The sequence below is a fragment of the Lutzomyia longipalpis genome, chromosome 1, assembly GCF_024334085.1.
Source record: "Lutzomyia longipalpis isolate SR_M1_2022 chromosome 1, ASM2433408v1".
Taxonomy (NCBI): Eukaryota; Metazoa; Arthropoda; class Insecta; order Diptera; family Psychodidae; genus Lutzomyia; species Lutzomyia longipalpis.
In genome coordinates this window covers 22,085,248-22,111,003 of record NC_074707.1, presented here as the reverse complement: position 1 = coordinate 22,111,003, position 25,756 = coordinate 22,085,248, and the positions used below count along the sequence as shown (strand labels likewise).

General features: G+C 37.6%; 3 protein-coding genes and 1 long non-coding RNA gene across 5 annotated transcripts; 3 read left to right on the top strand and 1 right to left on the bottom strand.

The window, feature by feature from the left end:
• Positions 1 to 984: 984 nt before the first annotated feature.
• LOC129797041 (uncharacterized) lies at positions 985 to 18,306 on the top strand. 2 transcript variants are annotated; one of them, XM_055839284.1, is made up of 6 exons: positions 1,073 to 1,426; positions 12,938 to 13,027; positions 16,320 to 16,639; positions 16,711 to 16,875; positions 16,939 to 17,042; positions 17,131 to 18,306. In XM_055839284.1, the coding sequence occupies exons 3-6, from the start codon at positions 16,414 to 16,416 to the stop codon at positions 17,581 to 17,583; spliced, it is 948 nt and encodes a 315-aa protein (XP_055695259.1). In that variant the 5' UTR covers positions 1,073 to 1,426; positions 12,938 to 13,027; positions 16,320 to 16,413; the 3' UTR covers positions 17,584 to 18,306. The 2 variants fall into 2 exon arrangements, with proteins under 2 accessions (XP_055695260.1, XP_055695259.1); XM_055839285.1 differs by lacking the exon at positions 12,938 to 13,027 and having other exon boundaries at positions 985 to 1,426.
• On the bottom strand, positions 5,824 to 6,330 carry LOC129797069 (uncharacterized). Its single transcript, XR_008751303.1, has 2 exons — positions 6,145 to 6,330; positions 5,824 to 6,059 (listed from the first exon to the last, which is right to left on the bottom strand). It is a non-coding gene; the product is annotated as an uncharacterized LOC129797069 (long non-coding RNA).
• A 101-nt stretch (positions 18,307 to 18,407) lies between the features above and the next one.
• LOC129797008 (asparagine--tRNA ligase, cytoplasmic) lies at positions 18,408 to 20,914 on the top strand. Its single transcript, XM_055839233.1, has 5 exons — positions 18,408 to 18,752; positions 18,859 to 19,061; positions 19,129 to 19,497; positions 19,634 to 20,516; positions 20,582 to 20,914. Exons 1-5 carry the CDS (start codon positions 18,719 to 18,721, stop codon positions 20,764 to 20,766), a joined length of 1,674 nt encoding a protein of 557 aa, XP_055695208.1. The 5' UTR covers positions 18,408 to 18,718; the 3' UTR covers positions 20,767 to 20,914.
• Positions 20,883 to 25,702, top strand: LOC129796974 (recQ-like DNA helicase Blm). The gene is made up of 7 exons (XM_055839152.1): positions 20,883 to 21,239; positions 21,301 to 21,445; positions 21,509 to 23,353; positions 23,418 to 24,090; positions 24,162 to 25,166; positions 25,235 to 25,537; positions 25,598 to 25,702. The coding sequence occupies exons 1-7, from the start codon at positions 21,139 to 21,141 to the stop codon at positions 25,636 to 25,638; spliced, it is 4,113 nt and encodes a 1,370-aa protein (XP_055695127.1). The 5' UTR covers positions 20,883 to 21,138; the 3' UTR covers positions 25,639 to 25,702.
• Positions 25,703 to 25,756: the final 54 nt, after the last annotated feature.

Genomic DNA, 25,756 nt, shown 5'->3' with positions numbered 1-25,756 from the left:
AATACTTCCAAGATCAACACAAATCATACATTTTATATTACACGAAATAGTTTGATGAGCTGGGAAAACCCGTTGTATGATACCTAGCATTAGCCAGTTGAATCTCCATCTCTTTCTTTTTTTATGTTATTTCAAAAAATCGGCTGAATATTCCATAATCAATCCCCATCGAAGATATCAAAAACACGAAACAACTTTTTTGCAAAGTTCCCGAAAAATTCAAGTTTTGGCTGTCTGGTTTTATGCTATTGATTTAAAAGGTTTATTTTCATGATATATGTTTCTATTTGATCCAGCATAACACCAAAGTTTATGAGCAAATAAATGAGATTGATTCTATTTTAATTTTTTTGGATTTGAGAGCTCTAAGATTTTTAACATTCTTTGAAAAATCTTGTATGATTTTAAATTCTATTTTTTTATCCATTATTGAAAAACAAAAGAATAATTTCATAAATGTAATATGTTAGCAACTATGTTGTTTTGTGATGTAATAATGTAATTAATTAGAGCCTGAGAATTTCTCCCACAATTACAATTTCATAAACCTTTATAAAACGTTCCTGAATGAATTTTCAGATTTAATTTTCCTTTTATAGGAAGATAAATAGAACGATTTAAAAAAAACATAAATTGTCAAAATCTTAAAAATAACTTTTAATTGCAAAAAAATACTTTTAAAGCTTCAAAGGATCGACCAAAGTTGGTAACTTTAAACATGAAATAAAATAAGTAAAAAAAATAAAATAAGTAGAAAAAAAGATTTTTTTACGAATATTTGCTTCGAATTTCATGTTGATTTAGAAAACTTCTAAAAAAAAATAGAGAAAAAAATTGAGCAAAAAATAAAATTAGTGGTCAATTATTTTTGGGGCGCATCTGTAATTTTACGCGGGAACATTTTGAAAATTTTCTCTCAGTAGATGTCTGTACGTATCATGATCTGAGAATTTTAGCCACGGCAAGCGGTGGCAGTGGAAAGGAGAATATTACTCTTGCGCCGCTAGCAACGCGCTGTTTGGGCTGCGACCGTTGCTGCATTGGATCGACATCGCGCTCAAAACCACTTTCCAGTTAGTACGAGTATAGCCATTGACGAAGAATCAGGTGCCCTGCCGCGTGTCCCATTGCTGCGGTCGCTACAGTCTCCTACAAACAGTGATTCTGCGTGAGTGGGTGTGACAGGTGTCGTGGACGTATCACGTGCTAATCGTGCCAACAGGAAGTGGGTGGTTGGAGAGGGTGGATTTCAAAACACGAAGCATTGAGTGAGATTCGTTTGTGTGTGTGTGAGTGGGAATACCTCAATCTCAGCTATTCTCAAACTTTCGTGTGGTGAGCTTTTGGAGCCTCTCCCCCCTTGAGGATAATATCGATTGACTTGTGCGGGATTTAAATTTTCCACTAACGGACTGCAGCACGTGCGGTAAGCATCCTTACAGATTTTTTTTTCTATTCCACTCACATCACTTCTTGAATTGAATAATTTTCACTGAGAATTCTCAAGTCTTTTTGATATGGGAAATTCCCTTCCCGAGAGTTATGTGTGCTCGAGAAGAGCTGGGGTAAAGAAAGAAGCAAGCAAGGCATATACACAAAGCCGCACCTGTTCTGTAAATAAATTTGTCGTGCAGTAATTCCCTACTTGTGGATGAGCTCTCGATGAGGCATTTGCCAAGAGGGCGGTGGGTGGTTTAGATTGTGAATTTTCCGCAACACGGAATGAGACATTGTTGGGGGAGAGCGTCGCCATACACACAGAAAAAAAGAAAATATCTTGTGCAAACATCATCACAGAATTCTCATCGTCGCACCTTCACGCCACGTCTCGCCATGTAGATCAAGAATGTTCTCACAGAACGCGAAGAAGTTCTTCGATTCTTGGTATAAGGAAAGTTGTGGAGGCTCCGTGAGTATTGGTTCGGTTGGGGCGTGAAGTGGGGAAAAAAGAGGTTCATATTTTATTGTGTATAATATGAAATGCGAAACCCAAACTCGTTTTCATCCAACAAATACTTGTTGATTTTGCCTTCTTTCGCACACTTTTGTGCGCTTATGTAGCTATGCGTTCAAGCTCCACAGAACATTGCCAACTTGCGAGCATATACACATTCCTACCTCAATCGTATCCACGCTCACACAGAAAATTCTTGATTTATTCAAGAATCACAACAAATCCACAAAGAAAGGAACTTTAGTGTGCTATGTATTTAGTTTTCGCTTAGGAAAGTTCCTTAAGCTCATTTCTATGTTATCCTTTTTTTACCTAAATAATAAACTTATTATTTTCTTTATTATTTAAATACTTTTTTTTTGGCAAGAATTTAATTTAGAACTTTACGCTAGGACTTCAGGAAAAGTAACTGGAAAGCAAAAATTTGTAAGACTTAAAGGTCTTCATCTAAACAGCCTGAATATAAAAAAAATCATTCCAGACTTTTCTATAAAATTCAATTTTTCTTTCAATGTTTAAACTTTCGTAATTCACAGAAAATCCCAAATTCTTTTGACGCTAATTGCATTATTACATGTATTAATTGGCAGTGCCAATTATCCAGAATTAGCAAGTATAATAATTTTCTTGCCATCTTTCTTCTGTGTTTTTTGCATTACGAAAGAAGTTTTCTATTGTTGGATTTGTAATTGAAAAATGATGGTCAAAAATTTTCTATTACCTATCGAAACCTAGTGGTGTGCCCTTTAAAATCCGATGATCTCTTGTCCACTTTCACTGACTTGGGAGTGGCAGCGTGACTGCATCCGACCTAACAGACATGGCGCCTCGTGTTTCCTCCGTGGCAAAATCGGCGGCATTTTCGCACACCAACAGACACGTTAGACACCGCAATTGTGACGATCGACTGAGCCCCAACATTCACCGGAGTCCACGCCGGTGTGTTGGGGCTCCATGCGAAGGTTGGCTGAATCACTGAAACTTCCATACCGCAGAATTAAATGGCTGCGTTGCACCATCAGCATATTTTTTTTTGCTGTTGCAAAAACTCATGGTGCGTCAAACACGCAGCAGCTTCGCTTATATACAGCTTCTTTTAGTGGAACATCCATCAGCATATTTTAATTTGTTATTAAATTGATAATGCTGAAGTAGCTTCATATTGATGAACATTAATTTATACATATTCGCTGGCAAAGGGTATACGCAAAGTGCTGAACTCATTTAAAATTCACTTTAATTCCCCTTCAATTTTCAAGCAGAGCAACTTGTTGATCCTGAATTTATAAACAATTCAATATTGCCGCAACATTAGGCAGCGGAAGTCAGAGATACATATTACATAGCTCTTATGCTATCGGAATATGTCTTTAAAATTTATCTAAAAGATTTAATGAGATGCTATTTCTCGACTGATTTTGCTGATTGAGAAATCTTAGAATTAGGAGCGTATATGTATGACGAATCAAACCGTTTATGAGATAAATTTGGCAAAAGAGTTTATTCGTTTTTATTTAAACATTTTTAAACAAAAAAACACAATCGTAACGTCATTGTTTGCATTTATGGGCCAATGTTATCGTATAGTATCTCGATTTCTCTCAAATGAGATGTTTTTCCATGTTAAAATGAATAAACTCCTTCCTTTCCTATTAATTGATAAAAATAATTTGAGTAAACAAATCATAGGAAAATTAATTATAACCCACAGCATACAAAATTAAATTAAATTAATTATCCTTATTTTATTTCCACGCAAAGTTTTCCCAATTAATGCTAAAAGCTGGTCCACTCTAATTTACTCACTAAAAGCTAATTAATTGGCCGCGGTACGTACTCCACACAGGTTAAATCCTGACTAATGAGGTTGGTCTTGACAATAAACATGGGTAGTGGGTGAAAATGTAACAAAATGTGTACGACAGCAACAAATTTAATGTTAAGAATCTCTCGTAAATTCCAACAAAAGCATGTATATTTGGGACTTTGCTTGAAAATGGTTTTCTGATGAAAATATCACTTTTACAGGCACACATTCCATTCCGTGTCATTTAATATACTTGGTCATCATCATTAAGTGAGCGCAGCAAAACGTGTGATGTGCTGGAAAAAGTTTTTCCTGTATTTTTGTTAAATTTTCGCATTTATCTTCTTTTTAGTCCATTTCATTCAATGTCCTTCAAAAATGTTTAGCACCATACGAAAGTCAATAAATAATTTTCACTTTGAATATTGATTTCTATTTTTGCCAATTTTGCATGCAAAGCAAACACCCCACCGGTAGCAAATCAATGCAATGGCGCGTTGTGGCATTACCATTGCGGTAACTTAATGTTCCATCGAATTATTGACTCAATTGACTCATTCTTGTGTCTTATCTGGCAATTCTTGTGGTATATATGGGAGAAAATTCCCCTTGATGAAATTCCTTTGTAGAAAAGATGGATTTATGTTTGTACATGGAGACACTCAAGGTTCTTTCTTGTGATTTCATTCATAAACTTCTTTTCTTGTATCTCCGTTGAGGCACACAAACTATAAAAGTTCGTGATACAATGTGAGTGGCATTCAATTGACTCGTTGCGAATCATTTGACGAATAAAAATAGCTATAGAGTAGTGTTATTGAAAAACAAGGAAAATCAATAGTGATCCCATTGTTGTCTCATACAGTTAGAGATACATACTTTATAAATTTACGACTGACACTCGTGAAGAAATTTCCATTTTGTATCATACCAGAAGTCACCCTCCTCACAAGATTTGGTCACATTGAAGCGGAAATTTAGGACAATGCACCAGAATTTCAATGAGATTGTGCTGCAGTAAGTTAATTCTGTCAAGCATGAAAAAAATTCACTTCTATAAGAAAAGAGAACATACTAAACGTAAAAAAAAACACTAATAGCTTAAAAGAGAAAGAACCTCAAAATGCAATTAGTGGGTGTAGGAGAGAATTGTTCAATATAATCCCATTTATTAGAAAATCTCAGCGGTTTTTACGCTCAGAAGCTGCTTAATTGAATTCACAAATAAAAGAAAAATCAGTTAGGTGAATATAAATAATTAGGATGGAATTATTTCTTAAAAGTTTTAATTGCAACTGACTGAGTAATTTAATCCCACTCTAATTTTCTCTCTTAATTGCTCTAATTGAGACTTTCCTACCGCCTGGTAAATTCTCATATTCTTCCGAAATGCAAATACTTTCTATTTACACCCCCTATTACAAATAGCCAAGTTTTTGGCGGATCTATTGATATTTGAATTAATTGATTATCCATAGAACGGTGAAGGTGTTATGCGGACAACAAGGTGTTCAATTGAAATGTAAGACAAAAACCTCAAATGAACCTTCTGTTTTTTGCTCCACACTAAATTCAGAATATCTCACAAAGACTTCTTTTGCTACCTTGTTTTACGGTTGAGTGATTTGGATGAATTATAGCGGGATATTTAACACTGTCCGCGTACAAAGAGTTTGGACTTAAGTGAATTTTGAAGGTATATTATCGTGGTAAAAAAAAGTTCCGCAAAGAAAAAAATTAAAAAAAATAACATTTGGGCTGCAAATAAAAAAAATTATGCTTCGTTCTACAGGCTGAGGGAAATTTTTGCTGGTATATATGCATCATTGTGTTATAGAATCCACATAAAAATTTATTTTATTGTATAAGTTTGTAAATTAAATTTTAATTAATTAAAAGTTTTAGCTATGAAAAATAATCAGAATTTCGTTAAAATGACATTTTTTTACCTTTAAAGCTGGCCTTCTAAACAATAGAAAAATCATTGATTATGTTGAAACTTTTATCTATGCAAAACAAGCCTTATTTTATACAGTTGACAATTTAATTGTTAAAAGATTCATCAAAAAGACAACAGCTAATTTCAATTCCAAGTGCATTTTATAAAATATTTCCATTTCCATTGAATGTGTTCTTAGAACACACGCGACATTTTAGAGATCGCATAGTCGCAAAACATATAGAAGGTGATATTACGCAGCTTTTTGCACTTGGTGCTCCAATGTTGTGCAACATGTGGCAGTTTTAATTACCGCATCGTCTCTCTGTGGATCTCATTAGTGGAATTGGCCTGGTTTGCTGGGGAAGTGCAAAAAAATCAACAACTGAGAGTGAAAATAAAATCTGGGACTGCTCGTTGCACCAAAAAAATGCATTTACATACCATAAGGATTTTCACGGGACGCGGGAAAATGCTTTTATCCAGCTGAATATAAAGCTACGATGCTGGTTTCAGGGAAATAATGGAGCAAACTGCGTGTTATGTTTGTTTATCTAACAAGACAGTGAGGCATCGCAAGAGAGACATGTGGGCGGTGACAATGACTTTAATTAATTATTTATGAAGAAAACAAATGTGCTAGGAGGGTAGAAAAAAGTATTCTAGGCACATGAGACGGCATTTAATGTATAAATTGGTGGGAATTACACGGTGACACTCCACATTTCGGGGCCAAACCATCGAATGCCGATACACCTGCGCGGAAATTAATATAAATTTCATAACATGATTCCATATCCGCGCCAAGATTGTGATTGATAAGGGGACCTATTTTGGCATGGAAATGCGATGCGCTATAATCAGTGATTATAATGAAGCTCATTGAATACTCCTGGGGCGAGTTATGTGTCTCGCCATTGTGGAGAATTGCTGAATGGCAAGTTGATTCAATTAGAATCATAATTATTTTTGATCTCATGGCGTCTCAAATACACAAATGACAATCGTTAGTCATCAATTTCGATTATCATCTGTGCACGAGCATAAATAGGACAAAGACATTCTCTGTTTTTTCCCGCGCTCATCGCAATGAGGAAAACATTCCTTTGCGCGGAGCTCTCTATCGTGTTGTTTGGCAATCTGACCCTGCTCGCCATCATATCATCCACCGAAATTAACATTTGTCCCCAAAAACCTCCTGAAGTCAATCAATTTATTCAAATTGGCCTTTCAATGCTGCGTATACACGAGTAATGTGTGCACAACCTATGTGAACTTGCCTATTTGGTCAATTACGCGGGTATTGCATAATTTGACTGCACTTCATGCTGTATAGCTAGTTTACTTTCATCATCCCGCGGCACCTCCATCTGCTCACCATACGCGGATGGAGTTTTAATTTTTGGACCAAACACGTGCGCTTCCAAGCGATATTTATGCCAAAGTTCGTAAATCAATATGCTTCCTAGAGAGGAATCATCAAAGGACGACACAAATAGCATATTACAAGATTGATCAAAACTTTATTATGTATGTCTCCGCATTGATATAGAAGAAAGTTGTTGCTATAAAGTTTATATAAAGATAAAAGATTTATATAAAAAGCTTAGATATTGAACAATTCTGGTGAAGTCGGACAATATTACAAAAAAAAGATTTTTCTCTTTAATTGTTTCTTTGATTGATTACTTTCATTGCTTTTTAATTTCTCAAAATAAATTAATATTGTTTTGATAAATATAATTGTAAAAGAATAAACTAGATAGGCTACATATCTATAAAATTTTCTTAGCTCTACCTTTCTGGAGCTTTCATATATTCTTGTCATCCTTACAAAGATTCTCCACATACAACAGCATATAAAAGTTTGTCTCCCTGAAGCGTCTCGGTAAGTGCCACAACCATCATGTTGTGACGCTGCTGGATGCTCTCAAGAAGGATGATTGTATGTGACAGAAAGTCATTGAGGGATATTCTTAATTAATTCCTCTGGCATAATTTTTGCCATTGTGTCGCACTTTCGCAACATACAAGGCACAACAATATTGTAATACTAGTTGAAAGCATCTCAAAACTTTTTGACAATCAATTGTATGCGAATTCGTAAAGATGGAAACTTCTTCACTCTGCTGCCTTGAAACAATGAAATGTAAGCCTCTTAGTCCATTATGAGGGGGAAATATGTGACTGTTTTCTCTATGTAGGTCAAATGTGTGGATATACAAGCAACCCCTCTCTACCTCTCTGACACCTGACTTTTGTTTACAGTCATCAAGCGGAAGTCTATTTTTATTATGTCGGATAAAAGTGTCGTGAAAATGAGCTATTTCGAATATTGCAGTCCTCGGCTCTGTGAACGCGCGATACGGGGTGTTTTGTAGGCGTCAAAACCGCCAACATGTGACCTACCTACCTCGTCATATAAGGGTGGGTCGGTGAGTGGGTGTAGTTTATTGCCCTAAATTTTCCCTCTTTGTCCTTTTCACCCAAAACAGCTGGGAAAATTACTTTTACACTCGCATCATTTTCTTTGCACGCTTTCCCATTCCACCCCCACTAATTTTTCACCCAAATTTATTTTGATATCACCCAGAATAAAAGGCATTTCCACAGATAGATAGCAATGGATCAATCTGAAAAATCAGGTGGTTACGTGACTCTTACAATTGCAACATTTATTTATACAATCATTGCTAAAATTATGTGTATGGAGTGCCTTCGCACATTTTCACTCGTTTAGAGCGAATTTCTGTGTGTGCTAAAAATACAAGAAAATATTATTTTAAGATTATATACTCTCTCCTAAATGTTTGCCATTCATGAAATATCCTCGTGTTAATTGTTGAGGTGAAGAAAGAAACTAGAAAAAAATTCAAATGATTATTTCCTCGCATAAAGACGAAAAATATGTTTTTCATGCAAGGACTTTCCGGCATATTTAATTAATTTTGCTTTTTCGATTGAATTCGAGGAAGAGAGAGATTTTTAATTCAACATCTTGCCTCGAGGTATTTCTGTAGTATGAATTAAATGTTCTTGATGTATGAATCAAAATTTTCCAACGCAGGTACATCGGTACATTTGTTTTTAAACGTTAGGGCCTTTAGGACATAAAGGAAAGCTCCAAATTTCATGCTTGATTTTATACTTTCGGCATTTTTTTGAAAAGTAAAAAAAGGATAAAAAAAAACAATATAAAACTGTACGAGTATATGCATTCTAAATGACATTTTTAACAATCGATTCCTTATTATTAGTTGAATTTATATGCTCTAAAACACGATGGCAGGAATCAAAGGACAATCTTTTACGGGCTATATATTTCGCATGAGAATGTATCGTAAAGCTCACAGATTGGATCCTTTTAGCAAATGCCAAGAGCAAAAGGCCATATTCATTTGACATTGATGTTTTTAGTGACTCGCATTAAATAGGTAAGGCAAGAAGACTGTATGAACGAACATATTGAATGCTTCAGGTGTTTACATAAGAACATTTACGAACATTAACAAAGATTTTTTATGTTCATCGCATTGTGGGCGTTTTTATTGGGTGATTTAGTTAGATGGTCTTTGTACCATTTAAAAAATTATTACTTTGCCTTGACAGAGATAGTGGATGTACAGGGGAAGAGGGAAGGATGATTTTGACAATATAATCAGGACAGCGTAATGAGTATAAAGACCATGAAATTGAAGAAAATTGTTGTTTATTTTAAAATTTTAATCATATTTCACTACTTATTATTTTTCTTAGTCAATCAATATAAGCTATCTACCTTCCTTAGCTCGTGAGCTATTAAATTTTATCCATGAGAGTTGCGGATTTAATCGATTTACGCGATGAAAGAAAGAACTCTAGCGTATAGAGAATCAGTGAACCGATATTGTCTGGAAGTGAGAAAAGCTGAACGAAGAGAAGGAAATATTTTGTGGTTTATTCTGTCCATCACAGTTTAACCATCTCTAATATAGATTACTGTGCTGGAACAAAAATGAGGTGCACTCCGGGAATTCAATTGGTGATTATTCCACGTTAAAATGCATGACGTACATTTAAGTTCTTTTTTTTTCTATTCTTGAAGTCAATAAAAAGTTTTATGTTAACCTCTCTGTGTTATTCGCATTTGAGAATCTCTCACGTCTGCTGTCCCACTTTTGTGCCATTCACTTTTTTCTACCCATTGTTTATCATCCTCAAAAGCCGCACAGTAAAATAATATTAATTAAATACCTCTCAACATGACTATCAAAGAGATACCAGCATGTGATGTTGGATGGATGAGAGTGAAAAAAAAATAATACAGGGAAACTTATTTATATATTTAACAATTTCCGGTGTAACATCTATGCTTTAACATCACTTTTACAGCTTTTACGTCACTGATAAAATGCATTATTGCTTCTCTTCGTTTTAATAGCTAAGAATAAATACTTTCCCTATATTCTAATATGTTTTATTGAACTTATCAATATTCTAAGAGCTTCTTAAGTGAATCGCATGAATAAATTTGCCCGAACACTTTATAGGAATTTATTTTATATTAATTAATTATATATATTCGATAGGTAGGTACATTAAAGTTCTAAAAATATGAAACTTTACATGAAGTTGTCTATATGCTTCAAAAATAATTTGTCAAAATTCACTGCAGAGGCACAAATTCTTAATCATCAGAAACACGGATACGCCGATGATTTCTATACTTTTGAAAATTCTTACAATGTTTCGAAAATTAAATTTTTAACCACGCAGGTTTTTACAAGAACTTCTAAAATTCTGCCTTGTGGGAAAATAAAAACTTCTTATGTTATTTTTATTAACTCAAAATCACCAAAGTAAAATTGTCAAGCGTGAACTAAATATTTAAATTTTTAAAGAAAATTTTCACCAAAAATATTTCAAAAAGTTAAAATATTTTTTTTATACATTTTATGAGTTTTTGCTCTGCTTTTGGCGAAAAATATCTCAACGATCTCACAACTCAATCAAACTGACATCTCATACTACTTCTATGGGGAAGACAAACATCTTAATTGTAAAAAACAACCGTCGTCGTCGTCACAATTTGGAGTAATTTAACGCTGTTTTTTTCTTATAAAGTTCTCTCATAAGTTCTTTAGCAAAATTTCACTCAAGCATCCCATCTTCCATTCTTCATTCTGACGCTAAAATGCTTTTTCATGCAAATGCGTATAAAAAATCCCTTATTGTGAGAGTGAGTGAGAGAAATTGAAATTTAAATGGCTTCTTATGGATATTTTATGCGATTAACATAAATATTTTTAAAGCGTGAAGTCACCTTTCTTGAGTTCTCTCACTCAGAAAAAAAAAGAGACGCAAAGTGTTGTATTTAAATGGGTACGAAAGCTTTTAAAAGCTCCATTCGGCGTTCATTCTCCTCATAGTCATACATTTTGTGCTCGAAGGAGAGATTATCCATAATGCCAGAATAACCTGTTCCTAGCAAATGATCTTGCGTAATCATCGCAGCAGTGAAGCATATCGCAAAAGCTCTTTGGAACTTGGATGAATATATCCACACGAGATCAACTAATCAATTGAGCTTCACACTAATTGAGGAAAATTTGCTTCTGTTGAAAATTGCTGGGTATTTGCGTCTCTGTGCATGAGAATGACCTCCAATAGAGGTAAAAATGTATCCAATTCACATTTTCCAACAGAAAATCGATGCACAATTTCGCTCAAAAATTAATTCCACAAATTGATTAATTCATTGAGAAGTTGCATCTTTCATTGAGCACAGTGAAGCTGGAAAATTCCACAAGGTGTGAGATGCAATTCCTTTCGTGTGTTAATTTTTTTTACTGCTTGTAATGTAATATTTTCTTCACAACATCTCTTTTTTTGGGGGAGCTGCAGTTAGAGAAACCTAGCGTCTAATTAGCATTGTGATAAATATCTCCGAGAGTTTTGCTTTTGTGTTAAAAAAATGAATTTTTTCTCCTACATTCAACCAAAAACTCTTGCTTGAGTGATTCTTTGTTTGAAATTAACATTTTCTTCCCGCCAAAATGACTCTCTGGAGATCTTTTGCTTGAAACTCACGAAAATCATGCCCATCGCGTTCTTTTTCGCGTCTGTTGATGCACGATTTTGGTTAAAAGATTTAAATTGTGAAACACACAGAAGAAAGCCGCTGTGAAGAGTTCTTCTTCTACTGTGTGACATACAAAATGAAGCATCATCCAAAGGGGCTCAACCTCTTCAGAGTTCGCCCAGCAGTTTGTCTTTGGGAGAACACCGTTACTATGAGGCACAAAAAGTCCACACAAAATGATTAATGAATTGAAGCCCTACGGAGCGATGGTTTGAGAACTTTAGAAAATATCTTATGAGCGTGGAGGGAGAAATGTTTGCGTAAAATGTTTAAAATTCTCAAAAGAATTCAATTATTTGTTCACCAGTGAGAAAAACACCCGAGTATCTTAATAAATTCTTGAAGAAATAACACATTTTATGCATTCTGTTTACACCATACTTTTTGATGAACTAGAGGTGAGCTGAAAGCACAGTTGTGCTCATAAAGAAAATATAACTTTTTTCTTGCAACTGAATTGCTGGATAAAAAGTTATTTAAACGAACTTTGTGGAAAATATTTTTATTCGAATTTTAATGAGAAAAAACCTGAAAAGTTAATCAATGTTCTTGGTTTATTCGTATTATTTATGAGTCCAAAGAAAGACTTTTCAGAATATAAAATATCTTCTGGAAGGAAAAATTTCTGGAAATCTCATAAGATTTTCAATGCAAGTCTGGATTTTATATATTTTTTTAAACTCTAAATTCTTTTTCAAAGATTTTAAAACTTTCACAAACCCATGAAATGATGCAAGAAGTCCATGTCATCAATTTCTTAGAAGTTTTTTCTAAAGACACTTTTGCTGACAACCATCAAACTGATATTATGTTTGTCAACTCGCGTGGTGAAGAAGGTCTTTTTCCCACCTGTGTACATTAAATGAAAACAGTTGAGGAATGGTGTTTGCAGTGCACAGTGGAAAATTTCTCTTCCTGTGTCTTCTTTTTCTGCACACTTTGCGCGTCCATGAGGGCAGCCATGGAAACGTTTTTTTTCGGCTGAAAGCGTGTTTGGAGCCGTTTGAGTAAATGAAGAGCTCCCATAGTATTATATGTAGGTAGTTGAAAAAGTATCACGACTGTTGCATGCAATAGCTCTACGGATTTTAGTAGTTTATTGATCTCTCTTTTCAGGTGTGGCGTAAACCCTTTTAACCTACATTGCCGGAGATATTGATGGGCGAGTGAGGGAGGCGAAATGTAATACGAATGGGCAAAGGAAAGGTGTATTTCACCGGGGCGAACGCGACTCCCTCGAGATGGTTTTATGTTGCACACACCGACTCAAGACCGAAACGTGAATAAAATTATGAATTCCCCTGATGAATGTTATGAAGTAAACAGAATAATATTTTTTTCTCCATCATGTTTTGGATTGGGAGCATTGAAAGTACTTTTTTTCACTCCATAACTATGTGTGTGTGTTACGGAGGCAACATCACATAAAATACCTATGCCGTGTTGTATATGCTTTGAGAAGAAAACCGGCGCGCGCGATTCGAAGCGCGGGTCACTGACCCACTGGTCACTCCTCATGTTGGTCTCCAAATCCACGCCAACGGTGTCCAAAATAGTAAAATGGCCCAAGTCTGTTGATGACTTCCAAAATAATTTCGGCGCGAAGGTTGGGCAAGAGCGCGCGCATTTTTTTACCTTTGCTCCCCAGAGATGTACTTGGTACAGTGTCATGCAATCCAACTTCCTGGCTCTATGCCACGCATTCCACAACTTTCGTCCAAATCTTTTTTTTTTCGGGGGAAAGATGAAACACAGAAAGAGATTGTCTTTCTGCATCACTAAATACGGACAACCAGAGATAATTGAGGCAGTCAGTGACCTCAGAATACCTCGGAACTGGAGACAGGAATTTAATAGAAGCATTGTTGAATGTGTGACAAAAGACAATTCAGGAAAATTAATTACGATATGTTGCTTTTTTTGAAGTTTCAATTTTCGTACTATTTTTCTCACAATTTTTTTTTAATAAAAAACATCAAGCTCTCGAAGGAGCTTATTCGTTTCTATATATAGGGAAACCTCATTATTTGAGTAAATAGTTGGGATACGTATTGAAAGATGATTAAAAAAAACTATGTTATTACCAAATAGAATTAACTAGGAACAGCCGGAACAGATTTTCAAAAAATGCAAACTAATGACGTCATTTTTAGGTCTTGCTCCTTTTAAGAAATAAATCATTTACTTTAAAGCTTCGTCGGTGAGTTTAATAAGATATTTTAATGCGAATGCATTGAATTAGACAAAAATCACAAATGTGACGTCATTGTGTGCATTTTTTAGCAAATCATTTAACGATTTTTTTCCAGCTGATCCTAGTGGAAAATGATATGTTTGAGAATCAATTTTAACATTTACTGTTACGCGTAACTATTATCTCTACGAATAAGGAATTTTTCTATGCAATAACGAATAAACTCCTTTGCAAATTCGATATTCCTGATAGATTTTTTTTTTGAAAAAAGACCAATATAGTTTGGATATTTGTGATTCCATTCAACACTTATTATTGCTTTACCCACCCCCGTTTAGTCTGGCAAACCTTGATTGATTTGCAGACAGAAGTTTTCATCAATATAGCATCTGTTCAATTTCACAGCAATTTTGGCAAAGGGTTCGAGGAATACCCCGTCAATCGATGTCATCCTTATTCCTGGGAAATCTCTTATAGTTCAGCAGGTGCACCTTTCACTTCCGATATCAACTCTTCAATTCTATCAACCAACAATATAAAGTTCTCCATCACCCCCCAAATAAACAACTGTCGCCCTTATAGGGAGAAAGAGAGAATTTGTGGAAAGTTCATTTAATATTCAATCACGCTTCATGGTTGTTTAATTGAAGAGATGAAATTGATTGTTTTGTGGTAATATTGTCTGTCTTTGCTATGATTGATTTAACAAAAAAGACGTTTTTTCCTATGTATATTTCTATGGAGTTTTCATTGAATTTCCAGGAGATATAAATTCATCAAATAATTCATTTTTCAATGGCAATGAAGAAGAAAATATTCGAAAATTATTCAGTGGATTTTCTTTCTCTTTGATATCCCAAATGAAATTAGCCATAAATTCTCGTTGGAATTATAATAAATTCCATTTGAGAATTGTGTTCAGTAGAGCCCTAAATAATTTGTGTCCAATCCATTGAAAATGTAGAGGAGAATTTAAATAAGAAAGCATCATCCAACTTCCTCCATTTGAATGTAAAACCAAATAAAAAAAACCCAAAACTCATCAATTTCAATCAAAAAGAGAACTTTCCATTCAATCGACCAACATTGAAAAAATTTCCGGAAGAATGGAAATTTTGAGTGAAACCACCCTCGCGTGAGAAATTAAATAGGATTGTGTATATATTTTTTTCTGGGTGTTTCAATGGAATAGTCAATCAACTGTGAGAAAAATTTAATCTGTGTTTAACATTGAAAAAAAACCTGCAACGTTTTTTTTTTCAACACACACTTTTGCAATATTTTTTTTCATGATTTTCATTGAAGATTTTGCCCTCCCTTCCGCTCCCCTTCCATGCATCTCCCTTATGTTGTTTAATCAATTCTCGAAAAGTTTAATCAATAGAACTTTGCTCTATCTGTTGGAGCTTTTCTATGAAAAGAAAATTTTATATAGAATTTCCCATTGAATATTAGAACTTTATTAATTGAAAAAAAAAAGAATATTTTCTAATGGAAATCGTGAAAAGTTTCCTTGAGTATTTCACCTAATTAAAGTGCAAAATCTTGGATCTTGTTAGATGTTTGTGGTGCGTGACGATTTCGGTGCAACTGTTAAATTTCCTCTCTCTCTTTCTTTGTCGTGGAGATGGAATTTCAAATAAATTTCTCCAAACAGTGTGAAAAGAATCTGCACAAAAAGAGCTCTAAAAAGCACCTTGAAAATACCTGATATGGTTTGAAATTGCAGCTTTGGTGGGAACTTAAAAGTTTGTGAAATACTTTCTTGTGAATAACCGAGTTGAAATCTTTTTTTGAGTTTATAGATGAGATTATTATTGGTTTTGTAACAAATTGGCTGGAAAAGTCGGAAAATACTTTCCTAAAAATTCAAATATTGACGTCACTAATTTTTACCTTTTAGATGCACGTCGAATCAACCAAACATCACCGTGAATGTTTAATAAAACATTTAAAGTGGCAAAAATTCAATAATGACGTCATTTACATTTTTGACAAATTTTTATATCTGCTTCCTGTAAATAGTTTTGTTTAGAGATTTTTGGTTGTCTACAAGATTATCATTTTCGTGTCCTGATTGTATCCTTAAAGAATGTTATTTCATCATATTGATGAATGAACTCCTTTAATATAATATTCTGTTGCAAAATTTTAAGAATCATAATTTTTTTCTTTAATCGACAATTTATGCTTTTTTTTTTGAAATTGTATGCAAAATCTGGAAATATTTGTGCATAGCTTTTCCCTAACTCTATTGCAACGGGAATTATCACTAAACACTTTCTTTTCCATTGTATGTTGCAGACGAGGTAAACGAATTGGCGTTGAGTGACAGCGAAAAGTGAGCCAGGAAGCCGCAACAGAGTCAATCGGTCGAGCCACGCATTATGCCTGAATCATGGCCGGGAAACCAGCTCTGTACGCCGCCGGCGTAACTTGCCTGGGCTTCGTGTGCTTTGCCATAGCGGCCACGGCCGTAGGTCTCCCCATTTGGGGCTATTTTGATAACCCCATTGGTGGCTGGGAAACTGATCGCGGCTACTTTGGGCCATGGCGGGTGTGCAAGCAATTAACATACGGACGGGAGAAATGTGGCGTGGAAGTTTCCCGCTTCCGCCCAACGAGTAAGATTCTTTTTTTGTTAAATCTTTTTGTCAATTTTTTATATTAATGTATTTTTTCTTCTCTTTTTTAGGAGCCATTTACATTTGTGGCATCGTCGCCTCACTCAGTTGCACATTCCTTGGGCTCTTTTGCATTTTCAGCATCATCCAGATAGCCATGATTTCATCACGCGAGAAAGTCGTTATGAAATATAGTGTTTTAGTAGTTTTTAAACTCATCTTCTCAATTCTGGCAGGTGAGGAAAAAAATTTAAAAATTAATGAAGATGAATGAGAAAAAAAATCTTAATTTTTTTTAGCCATCCTGGCCATTGTAGCTGCAGCTCTCTTCGCAATAGAAACCGATGAGAGGCAATTTAGGACTGGCTTTATGATAACACGAGGTGTCTCGTTTTACTTACAAGTGAGTATCAATGTTCTTTTTAAATAATCTCAATAAGAAAAAAATCCTTATCTTTAATCTATAAAATTTTTGATTGATTTTTTTGCAGATTCTCACAATCATCCTCACATTGGGCCTTATGGGGATGGCAATTTACGATGTGCTGCTATCTAGACGAACAGGTGGTGATCCCACATTCATGGAACACCCAATGCCCGGTAGTGGGACCACATTCAATAACCCCGGCTTCCGGGAGGGCCGACGAACTGGCGGCATCTCAATGACGGACGCCTCAGGGAAGCCATACGGGACGGGATCTCAGGGAAGTGCCACAAATGGGAGCATGCAATCGATGAATACAACACTAACGAGCATGTCCAATGGCTCCACCGTGGACTCTGTGACACGCTCACCCCTACGGAGTAGTCTCAAAAAGCCCAAGCCCAAGGATGGGCTGGGCATTCAGAATCCCGGCTTCTCGGGCTCAGGGCAATCGCCCACAATGGGACGCAATGGGAGTATGAAGAAGGTGCGCATCCAAACGCACAGTACCGAAGTTTAGGCAGCACGATCTACGTGCGTTTTGGGTCGTCTTGCGTGTCTTCCAAAGGAACAAAGAAAAAGAAAAGATTGAAAAGGGAACTTTGCAGTGTGCTGGATCTTCAGCAGAAGACACATCCCCTTGGGCCACCCTGTACATATGGAAAAAAATCCCAACTCATCTCGAAAAAATGGAAGAATGATATTTTAGTCGATTTTTTAGATGGTACTTTATCATCTCTACAATACTTATATTAGAATCTCTCCCGTCCTGCAACACGAGGTGTAATTATTTTTTAAGTTTTAGACAACACACAACAAAGTCTCTATTACCTCCTTTTTAAGGGACACAAAACCACCCCCTCCAAATGTATCCCATGAATCTCTTTAATTCCGTCCTTTCAGTAGAACTGACACCCTGTACTTTAATTTCCTCTATTCTATTGAAAACTCCCCTCATTTTCATCACAATTTCACAAAATATATCTCTGTGAATTTTTTTCTTTGTATTTGTTGCGTTTAGTATGAGGAAAAGTGGAAAATTTGTACGATATATAACTGATGAAAATTCTACAAAGAGAAAAATGACATGAAATGGTTTGAAGTCTGTGATTTCATTATGAATGAATGATAGAGAGTGAAAAAGCAAATATATGCGATAAATTCTGTACTATGTTATTTCCATGTCTTCATCTGTATTCAAAGAAGAGAACATTAAATAAGTGAAAAATTTTAATGAGGAAAATTCTTGTATTTTCTCTTTTTATTCTTTAATTTCTGGCGCAAAAATTGCCGAAGAAAAACGCGGGATTGACATCAGCGCCACCTGTATGCAATTCATGAGCTATGCATGAGTTTTTTGTGAGAAAGAGAAGTCAATTATTTTCCATTGTTTACAATATTTTTCTCGTTCTCACTCATGCAATAGAGAATACTGCTTTTCTCTTTCCAACCTCATAGACGGAATTAATGGACATGTCCTAGGAATGTCTAATCCATATTCCAAAACAAAAACAAAAATTTTTATAGGGTGAAAAGAATTTGAGTTGACGTGCAGAGAAGATTTGCAAAACGTGGAAATTCCGCAAAAGCCGGAAAATTCTTGCATTTCCCAAAAAAAATTGCAGAGTTTTTATCTCGATAATTCACTTAGCAAGATGCCAGAAAAGGAAATGGAAAAATTGAGCATTGGTGAGTGAGAAATTGTGATGAAACTTTTGTGGACGTAACCTTATCTCTTCCTGCCTTTTTTCTCTCTTCCCGGAATGACTGCATTTAATGCATAATTGCAACATAGGTGAGATCTATACGTCCGACAAAAAGGGCTCTGATGAGACAGGAGATGGGACAGAAGGAAAGCCCTTCAAGACGATACTTCAGGCGATGAGACACGCCGGGAAGGAACCCTTCCCCACAATTTACGTAGATGCTAAAGATGAGACGACAGGACCGTATGAGCCAGCAGCCAAGTCTCAATTGAAGAAAATTCAGAAGTTGTGGGTAAGTCTTCTGCGAAAGAAAAAGAAATGCATCCAAATGCTGATGCAATAAATCGACCAATTTGCAGGTGCGCGAGAGCCACAAAAATGCCGACAAGAGCAAGCGCGAGGAGGAAGATGCCAAGAAACGAGAACAGAACCTCGAGGAAGCGAAGAAAATCAAAATTGAGCAGGATCCATCGTGGCCAGAGGCAAAGCGTATAAAGATTTTCGACGGAGGAAAATTCCGTGATCAGAGAATTCGGATTTATGGCTGGGTTCATCGACTCAGACGTCAGGGGAAGGGTTTGATGTTTATCACGCTGAGAGATGGTACGGGATTCCTGCAGTGTGTCCTCACGGATTTGCTATGTCAGACCTATGATGCTCTTCTCCTGTCCACGGAGTCTTCTGTTCAGCTCTTTGGGACGCTCAAAGTTGTCCCAGAAGGGAAAACGGTGAGTAAATATTTTTTAAATGACCAGCTCAGTTCAGAGTATTAGTGAGATCTAATGAGAAATTCCAATAAGAGGTCAGATGGGTCAAATTGTTATCAGTGAGGTAATGATTAAAATCTTTCTTACACACACACAGGCTCCAGGAGGACATGAACTCCACGTAGATTACTGGGAATTGGTGGGACTAGCACCTGCAGGGGGTGCTGATACAATCCTCAATGAAGAGGCTCATCCGGATGTGCAATTGGATCAAAGGCACATCATGATTCGTGGAGAAAACACATCCAAGATTCTGCTGATGCGTTCAATTGTTCTCCAAGCATTCAGGAGCCACTATGCCGATCGTGGGTACGTTGAAGTAACACCCCCAACACTGGTACAGACGCAGGTAGAAGGTGGATCGACTCTCTTCAAACTGGACTTCTTCGGAGAGGAAGCATACCTCACCCAGAGCTCTCAGTTGTACTTAGAGACGTGCGTCCCATCTCTCGGGGATGTTTACTGCATTGCCCAGAGTTACAGGGCTGAGCAGAGTAGGACACGCAGACATCTCGCTGAGTACAGTCACATTGAGGCGGAGTGTCCATTTATTACGTTCGACGACCTCCTGGATCGTCTGGAGGATCTTGTGTGCGATGTTGTAGATCGTGTGCTGAAGAGCCCCTATGGGTATGTTGTGCAGGAGCTCAACCCGGGCTTTGTGCCGCCCAAGAGACCCTTCCGGAGGATGAACTACCGCGATGCAATCAAGTGGTTGCGTGAGAACAACGTAACCAAGGACGATGGAACATTCTACGAAGATGGCGAGGACATTCCTGAAGCGCCAGAAAGAAAGATGACTGACACAATCAATGAACCCATTATGCTGTGTCGCTTCCCAGCTGAAATTAAATCCTTCTATATGCCTCGCTGCCCTGAAGATCGTGCTCTCACTGAAAGTGTCGACGTTCTTCTGCCGAATGTAGGAGAGATTGTTGGTGGATCCATGAGGATTCACAACTACGAGGAGCTCCTTGAAGGTAGCCCATCCGCAAAGCTAAACCACTTGAAATCCTTTAAATTGAGTTCCTTTTTATATTTCTAGGGTACAAGAGGGAGAAAATCGATCCAGCTCCCTACTATTGGTACACAGATCAGCGCATCTATGGGACTCAGCCTCATGGAGGGTACGGCCTAGGGCTTGAGAGATTCATGTGCTGGCTTCTCAACCGCTATCACATCCGTGAGGTGTGCCTCTATCCCAGATTCCTCGAGAGATGTCGTCCGTAGATGCAAAAAACCCCATTTTCCATTCCCAGTTATTTCCTCTCAACTAAACATATTCAAACACAATGCAGTAATTTATTGAGACAATTATGCTATTTACTCTGCATTTGCTACTTAAATACAATAAAATAAAGCTTGGGAAAGGACAAAATATTTTTTTTTATTTCATCTTGCCGCAATTTTGGAGAATTCGATGGAAATTCCTCGGACATTTCTTATGGAAAAAATTCTAGCAAAATCAAAAATGGCGCAATTTTAATCTGTCAAAAAAAAAGTTTGGTTAGAGTTTCTTGGATTTTTTCTCAGCGATTTTCACGATTTTCATTAGGATTTTGTACGAATTTTCACGTGAAAATACATGGGGAAGGTAGAAAGATGTCCAGAAAACCCATTTCTTTACTGATTAATGGACGGGTAAAGACCAAACAACCTCAGTTGACTGACTTTATCAAGCGAATTCCGAAAACGGATAAAAAGTAAGGGCCATTTTTATTGCGAAAAATTGCGAAAATTCTCCTAATTTTGTTGAAATTGCAGGATTTTGGATAGTACCGTTGATTCTAAGGATATCAATGGGTTGATTGATAGTACTGCTCTTAAAGAAAATCTAGATTTACTTAACAAAACCAATGGTACAAGCAGCGAGAAGGGATCTCCGAGTTTGCTGAAGCCCAAGAAAAAGGTATTTCTTTGTATTTTTTTGTCCTGATTTGATTTTCACATTAAGAAAAAAAACTTTTGGCAGTTTCAACCTAAGAAACGCAGAATGGATTGTATTGAAATTAGCGATGACGACGACTTTGAGGTGCCGGAGGTATTCCGCAAGAATGCCCAAAGTCCGAAGAAGGTGCTTCATGAAGTATATCCAGTGAAGATGGAAGTTGCGGAGACTTCTCCGGAAAAGAATGCTCCCGATTTTGACGTTATGAATAAATACTCCCTCACACCACCATCAAAGGTGCTGGAAACATCTCCTTCGAAGATTGACGTTTCCAAGTCGTTGGAAAAGCTCTCAGAGGATCTCATGAATAAAGATGCAAAATACGCATCAGCTACCAAGAAATTGGAGGAGAATCTCGTAAAATTGGCATCACAGAAGAAGAAGAAATTCACCCCTAAAGTGCCGAGCGCTCGTAGGCACCTTCATCTTGATATAGCTCAAGAGTTTCCGGAGAGTGCACCACAAGACAATTCATTTGTGCTCCCGGAGAGTGCACTAGTAAGCCCAATGAGAACTCCGGAAATACCCCCAAGGAAGCCCCAAGTTCTTTCACAAGAAAACCAGCAGAAGAAGTGTGATGATGAACCATCAATGGATGAACTTGATTTTCTATGCATGGCTTCTACACCAACCAGTGCTTCCTCCATGAAGTCTCAACCAAAAATCTTCTTTGATCCCACACTGGATGATTTTGTGGAGCAAACAAAGAATTCCGCGGAACTCTCGGATGATACTGAGGTAGATTTGGGAAAGTTGAGCTTACTTTACATAAAGATTTTGGAGAAGTATTGTGGAGTCTTCGATAGAATACCTCTGACGTACCTCAAGGAACTCGAAGGATTCCAACCGGTTTTGTTTGCTAAGCTAAAGGGGCTGAAAAATAAGATTGCTGCAAAGTACCACAATAAGCTACTCCTCGGGGAAACACAGAATCCTGCTGATGATGATTGTCCGGATGATGCTGCCGCAATGGGCTCCGGAGCAATGCCGGCACTTCCAATTCCCGAAGTTACAGAGAAGAGAGTTCGAGATGTCGTAGATGATACTCTGAATTCCACTGCAGAATCTCCGGCGAGGAAGAAGTTCGTGGCAAAGACAAAGCAAAGTGACATCCTTCTTGCCACAAATTCCGTAATTTCCCTTTCTGAGAGTCCACCGGTGGACGATTTGAATTTCGATGATGATGTCGATGAGTTGCTGGCACAGATGGAACAAGAGTCCTTGATGAAGATGGGACGTTTGTCCGATCTGAATCGCATGACATTGCGTGACTTTCAAATTCTGGTTGGAGAGGAGAAGCCCAAACCATCTGGGACTCAATGGATTGACGATACATTCACGGAGGTGGATGAAGATGGATGGCAGAAGTACAGCATTGAAGATTTTACGGAATCAGCTCCATCAACGAGTAAGGCTTCCATTCCAGCGGGTAGGGAGGGCTTCACTACAGCTGCTGCCATACGAAAAAATGAGACTGAGACGCAGTACATCATTGATGAGTGCCCGAGTCCAACGCAGGCAAAGAAGGCAAATCCACCGATCAAGTACAACAACTCTCTGGGGAATTTCCACTCGGGAGTCCATAATGATGGGATCACTGGGGAGTTTGATTCCAAAAACTTCAGCCATTCAGTTGAGATGCAAACAAAGTTCCGGGAGGTTTTTGGACTCAAAGCGTATCGTCCCAATCAATTCCAAGCCATTAATGCTACTCTCCTGAATTTGGACTGCTTCGTACTGATGCCAACGGGAGGTGGAAAGTCTCTGATTTATCAGCTACCAGCTGTCTTGACTGAGGGAGTGACAATCGTCATCAGCCCACTGAAGTCGCTCATTCTCGATCAATGCAATAAGCTTGCTTCCCTGGATGTAAGTACATCCTACCTATTGTTTTACACAAAAATCCTCTATAATATTCCCTTGAATTTTTCAGATAAACGCCAAACATCTTTCCGGAGACATCAGTTGGGAACAAACACGTGCAATTTTCAATGATCTCCAGACAATTCCGCCAAAGATAAAACTCCTGTACGTGACACCGGAAAAAATCTGCGCGTCGGATCGTGTGAGGGAAATCATGAATACTCTGTACAATCGGGGATTTCTTGCACGTTTTGTAATTGATGAGGCACATTGTGTCTCCCAGTGGGGACATGATTTCCGTCCAGACTACACGAAGCTCAGCGTGCTGAGGAAGAACTACCCCAATGTACCCATTATTGCTCTCACAGCCACTGCAACACCGCGGGTTCGCACTGATATTCTAAATCAGCTGAATTTGAAGAATTGCAAATGGTTCCTGAGTAGCTTCAATCGTCCCAATTTGAAGTACATCGTGGCCGAGAAGAAGGGCTCTTCGACAATTATGGATATCATTCAGCTGGTTAAGAGCAAATTTCCTCGCTCTTCAGGGATTGTTTACTGCCTCTCGCGCAAAGAATGCGAAACAATGGCCATGAAGTTGTCTACAGAGGGTATTCGGGCATCGGCCTATCATGCTGGACTCACAGACAGCGTCCGGGAGAAGGTACAGCAGGAATGGGTGATTGAGAAGATCAAAGTTGTGTGTGCAACAATTGCCTTTGGCATGGGCATCGATAAGCCTGGTAAGCATGAAAATAAAACAGAAAGATTTTCCCATAAAACAGTTTTAAAAAAAAAATTATTTTTCTTTCAGACGTCCGATATGTTATTCACTACTCAATGCCAAAATCAATCGAAGGGTACTACCAGGAATCAGGAAGAGCAGGTCGCGATGGGGAATTTGCTACGTGTATCCTGTACTACAGCTATGCTGACATGAAGAGGTACCTAAAGATGATGGATCAGGACCGCACGATGTCGTATGCAGCACAGCAAGTTCATAAGCAGAATCTCTCGCGAATGGTGGATTATTGTGAGAATATGACTGAATGCAGGAGGACACAGCAGCTCAACTACTTTGCGGAGAACTTCACGCGAGAACAGTGCCTGGAGAATCGTATGACTGCCTGTGATAATTGCCTTAAGGAGAATGAGTACAAGAGCATTGATGCCACGGAGACGGCAAAGGAGATTGTACGGGCGGTGAGAGATCTCTGCAGTGGAAGCAACAGATTTACAGAACTCTACATAATGGATCTCTTCAAGGGGAGTGAGATAAAGAAGATTAAGGACAATAATCATCATCGCACAAAGTATCACGGGCAATTGGCATCGTGGGATAAGGCGGATATTAAGAGACTCGTGCACAAATTGGTGCTGGAGGAGTATTTGTATGAGGAGATGATCTTCGTTCATGAAATTCCACAGGCATACATACGAATTGGACCAAAAATTGAGGCACTCATGACGAATCAAGTACAAATAATGTTTGCTCTGCATCTCAATGGGAAGAAGGAACGTCCACGTCTTGAGGAAGTACAGGTGATGCCACCTGCTGACTCGGAACTCGGGAAGGAGCTTAAAGATCTCGAAGAGCGTTGTCACAATGATTTGCTTGAGAAGCTGAGGACGCTCGCAGGTGAGCGACACGTGAACATCGCGACTATTATGAATATGCAAACTATTCGGGAGATGTCAAAGGTCATGCCGACTACGAAGGAGGAAATGATGCGCCTGCCACACATAACTGCGGCGAATTTCGTGAAGTTTGGCCAACAGTTGCTGGAAATTACGCAGAACTATGCAGCACATAAGCTTTGTAAGTTTATTTTTTATGCTTTTAGTTTCTCAAAAGATTTCTCATGCTGAATGTCCTTCTTGTTTTAGCAATTATGTTAGATGCGAAGGAGCAACAAGGACAAAGTACAGCTGATGAGGATGATATTGATTGGGGTGCGCTGGCAAAGCAAAGCTGCAGCAGCAGTAACAGTGGATTAAAGAGAAAGAAATCCTGGGGTGGAGGTATGAATACCAAGAAGCGCTTCCGACGTACTGTACGAAAGAAGGGGAGTCCGAAGAAGCGCGGCACGAAGAAGTCACCTAAAAAGACAGCAGTGCCCAGGACGAAGGCCAGAACAGTTGCCACATCTTCGGGTTCTGGCAAAAAGACGGCAACAACAACCAGCAAAGGTAACTTTCTCCTTTATTTCTTTGAGAATTTTTCTTTTCTAATTTTCTCCATTTTTACAGCATTCCAGCTTATGCCACTGCCAGGTTCCAGCAAGAGATAGAAGGCGTCATCTTTATCTTTCTTTTTTTTTATAACTCCTGTAAATACAAGAACATGAAGTATTAGTTGCAGTTGTTTCAATCTTTGATTTGGAGCTCGTGGAGAAAACATCGCAGATC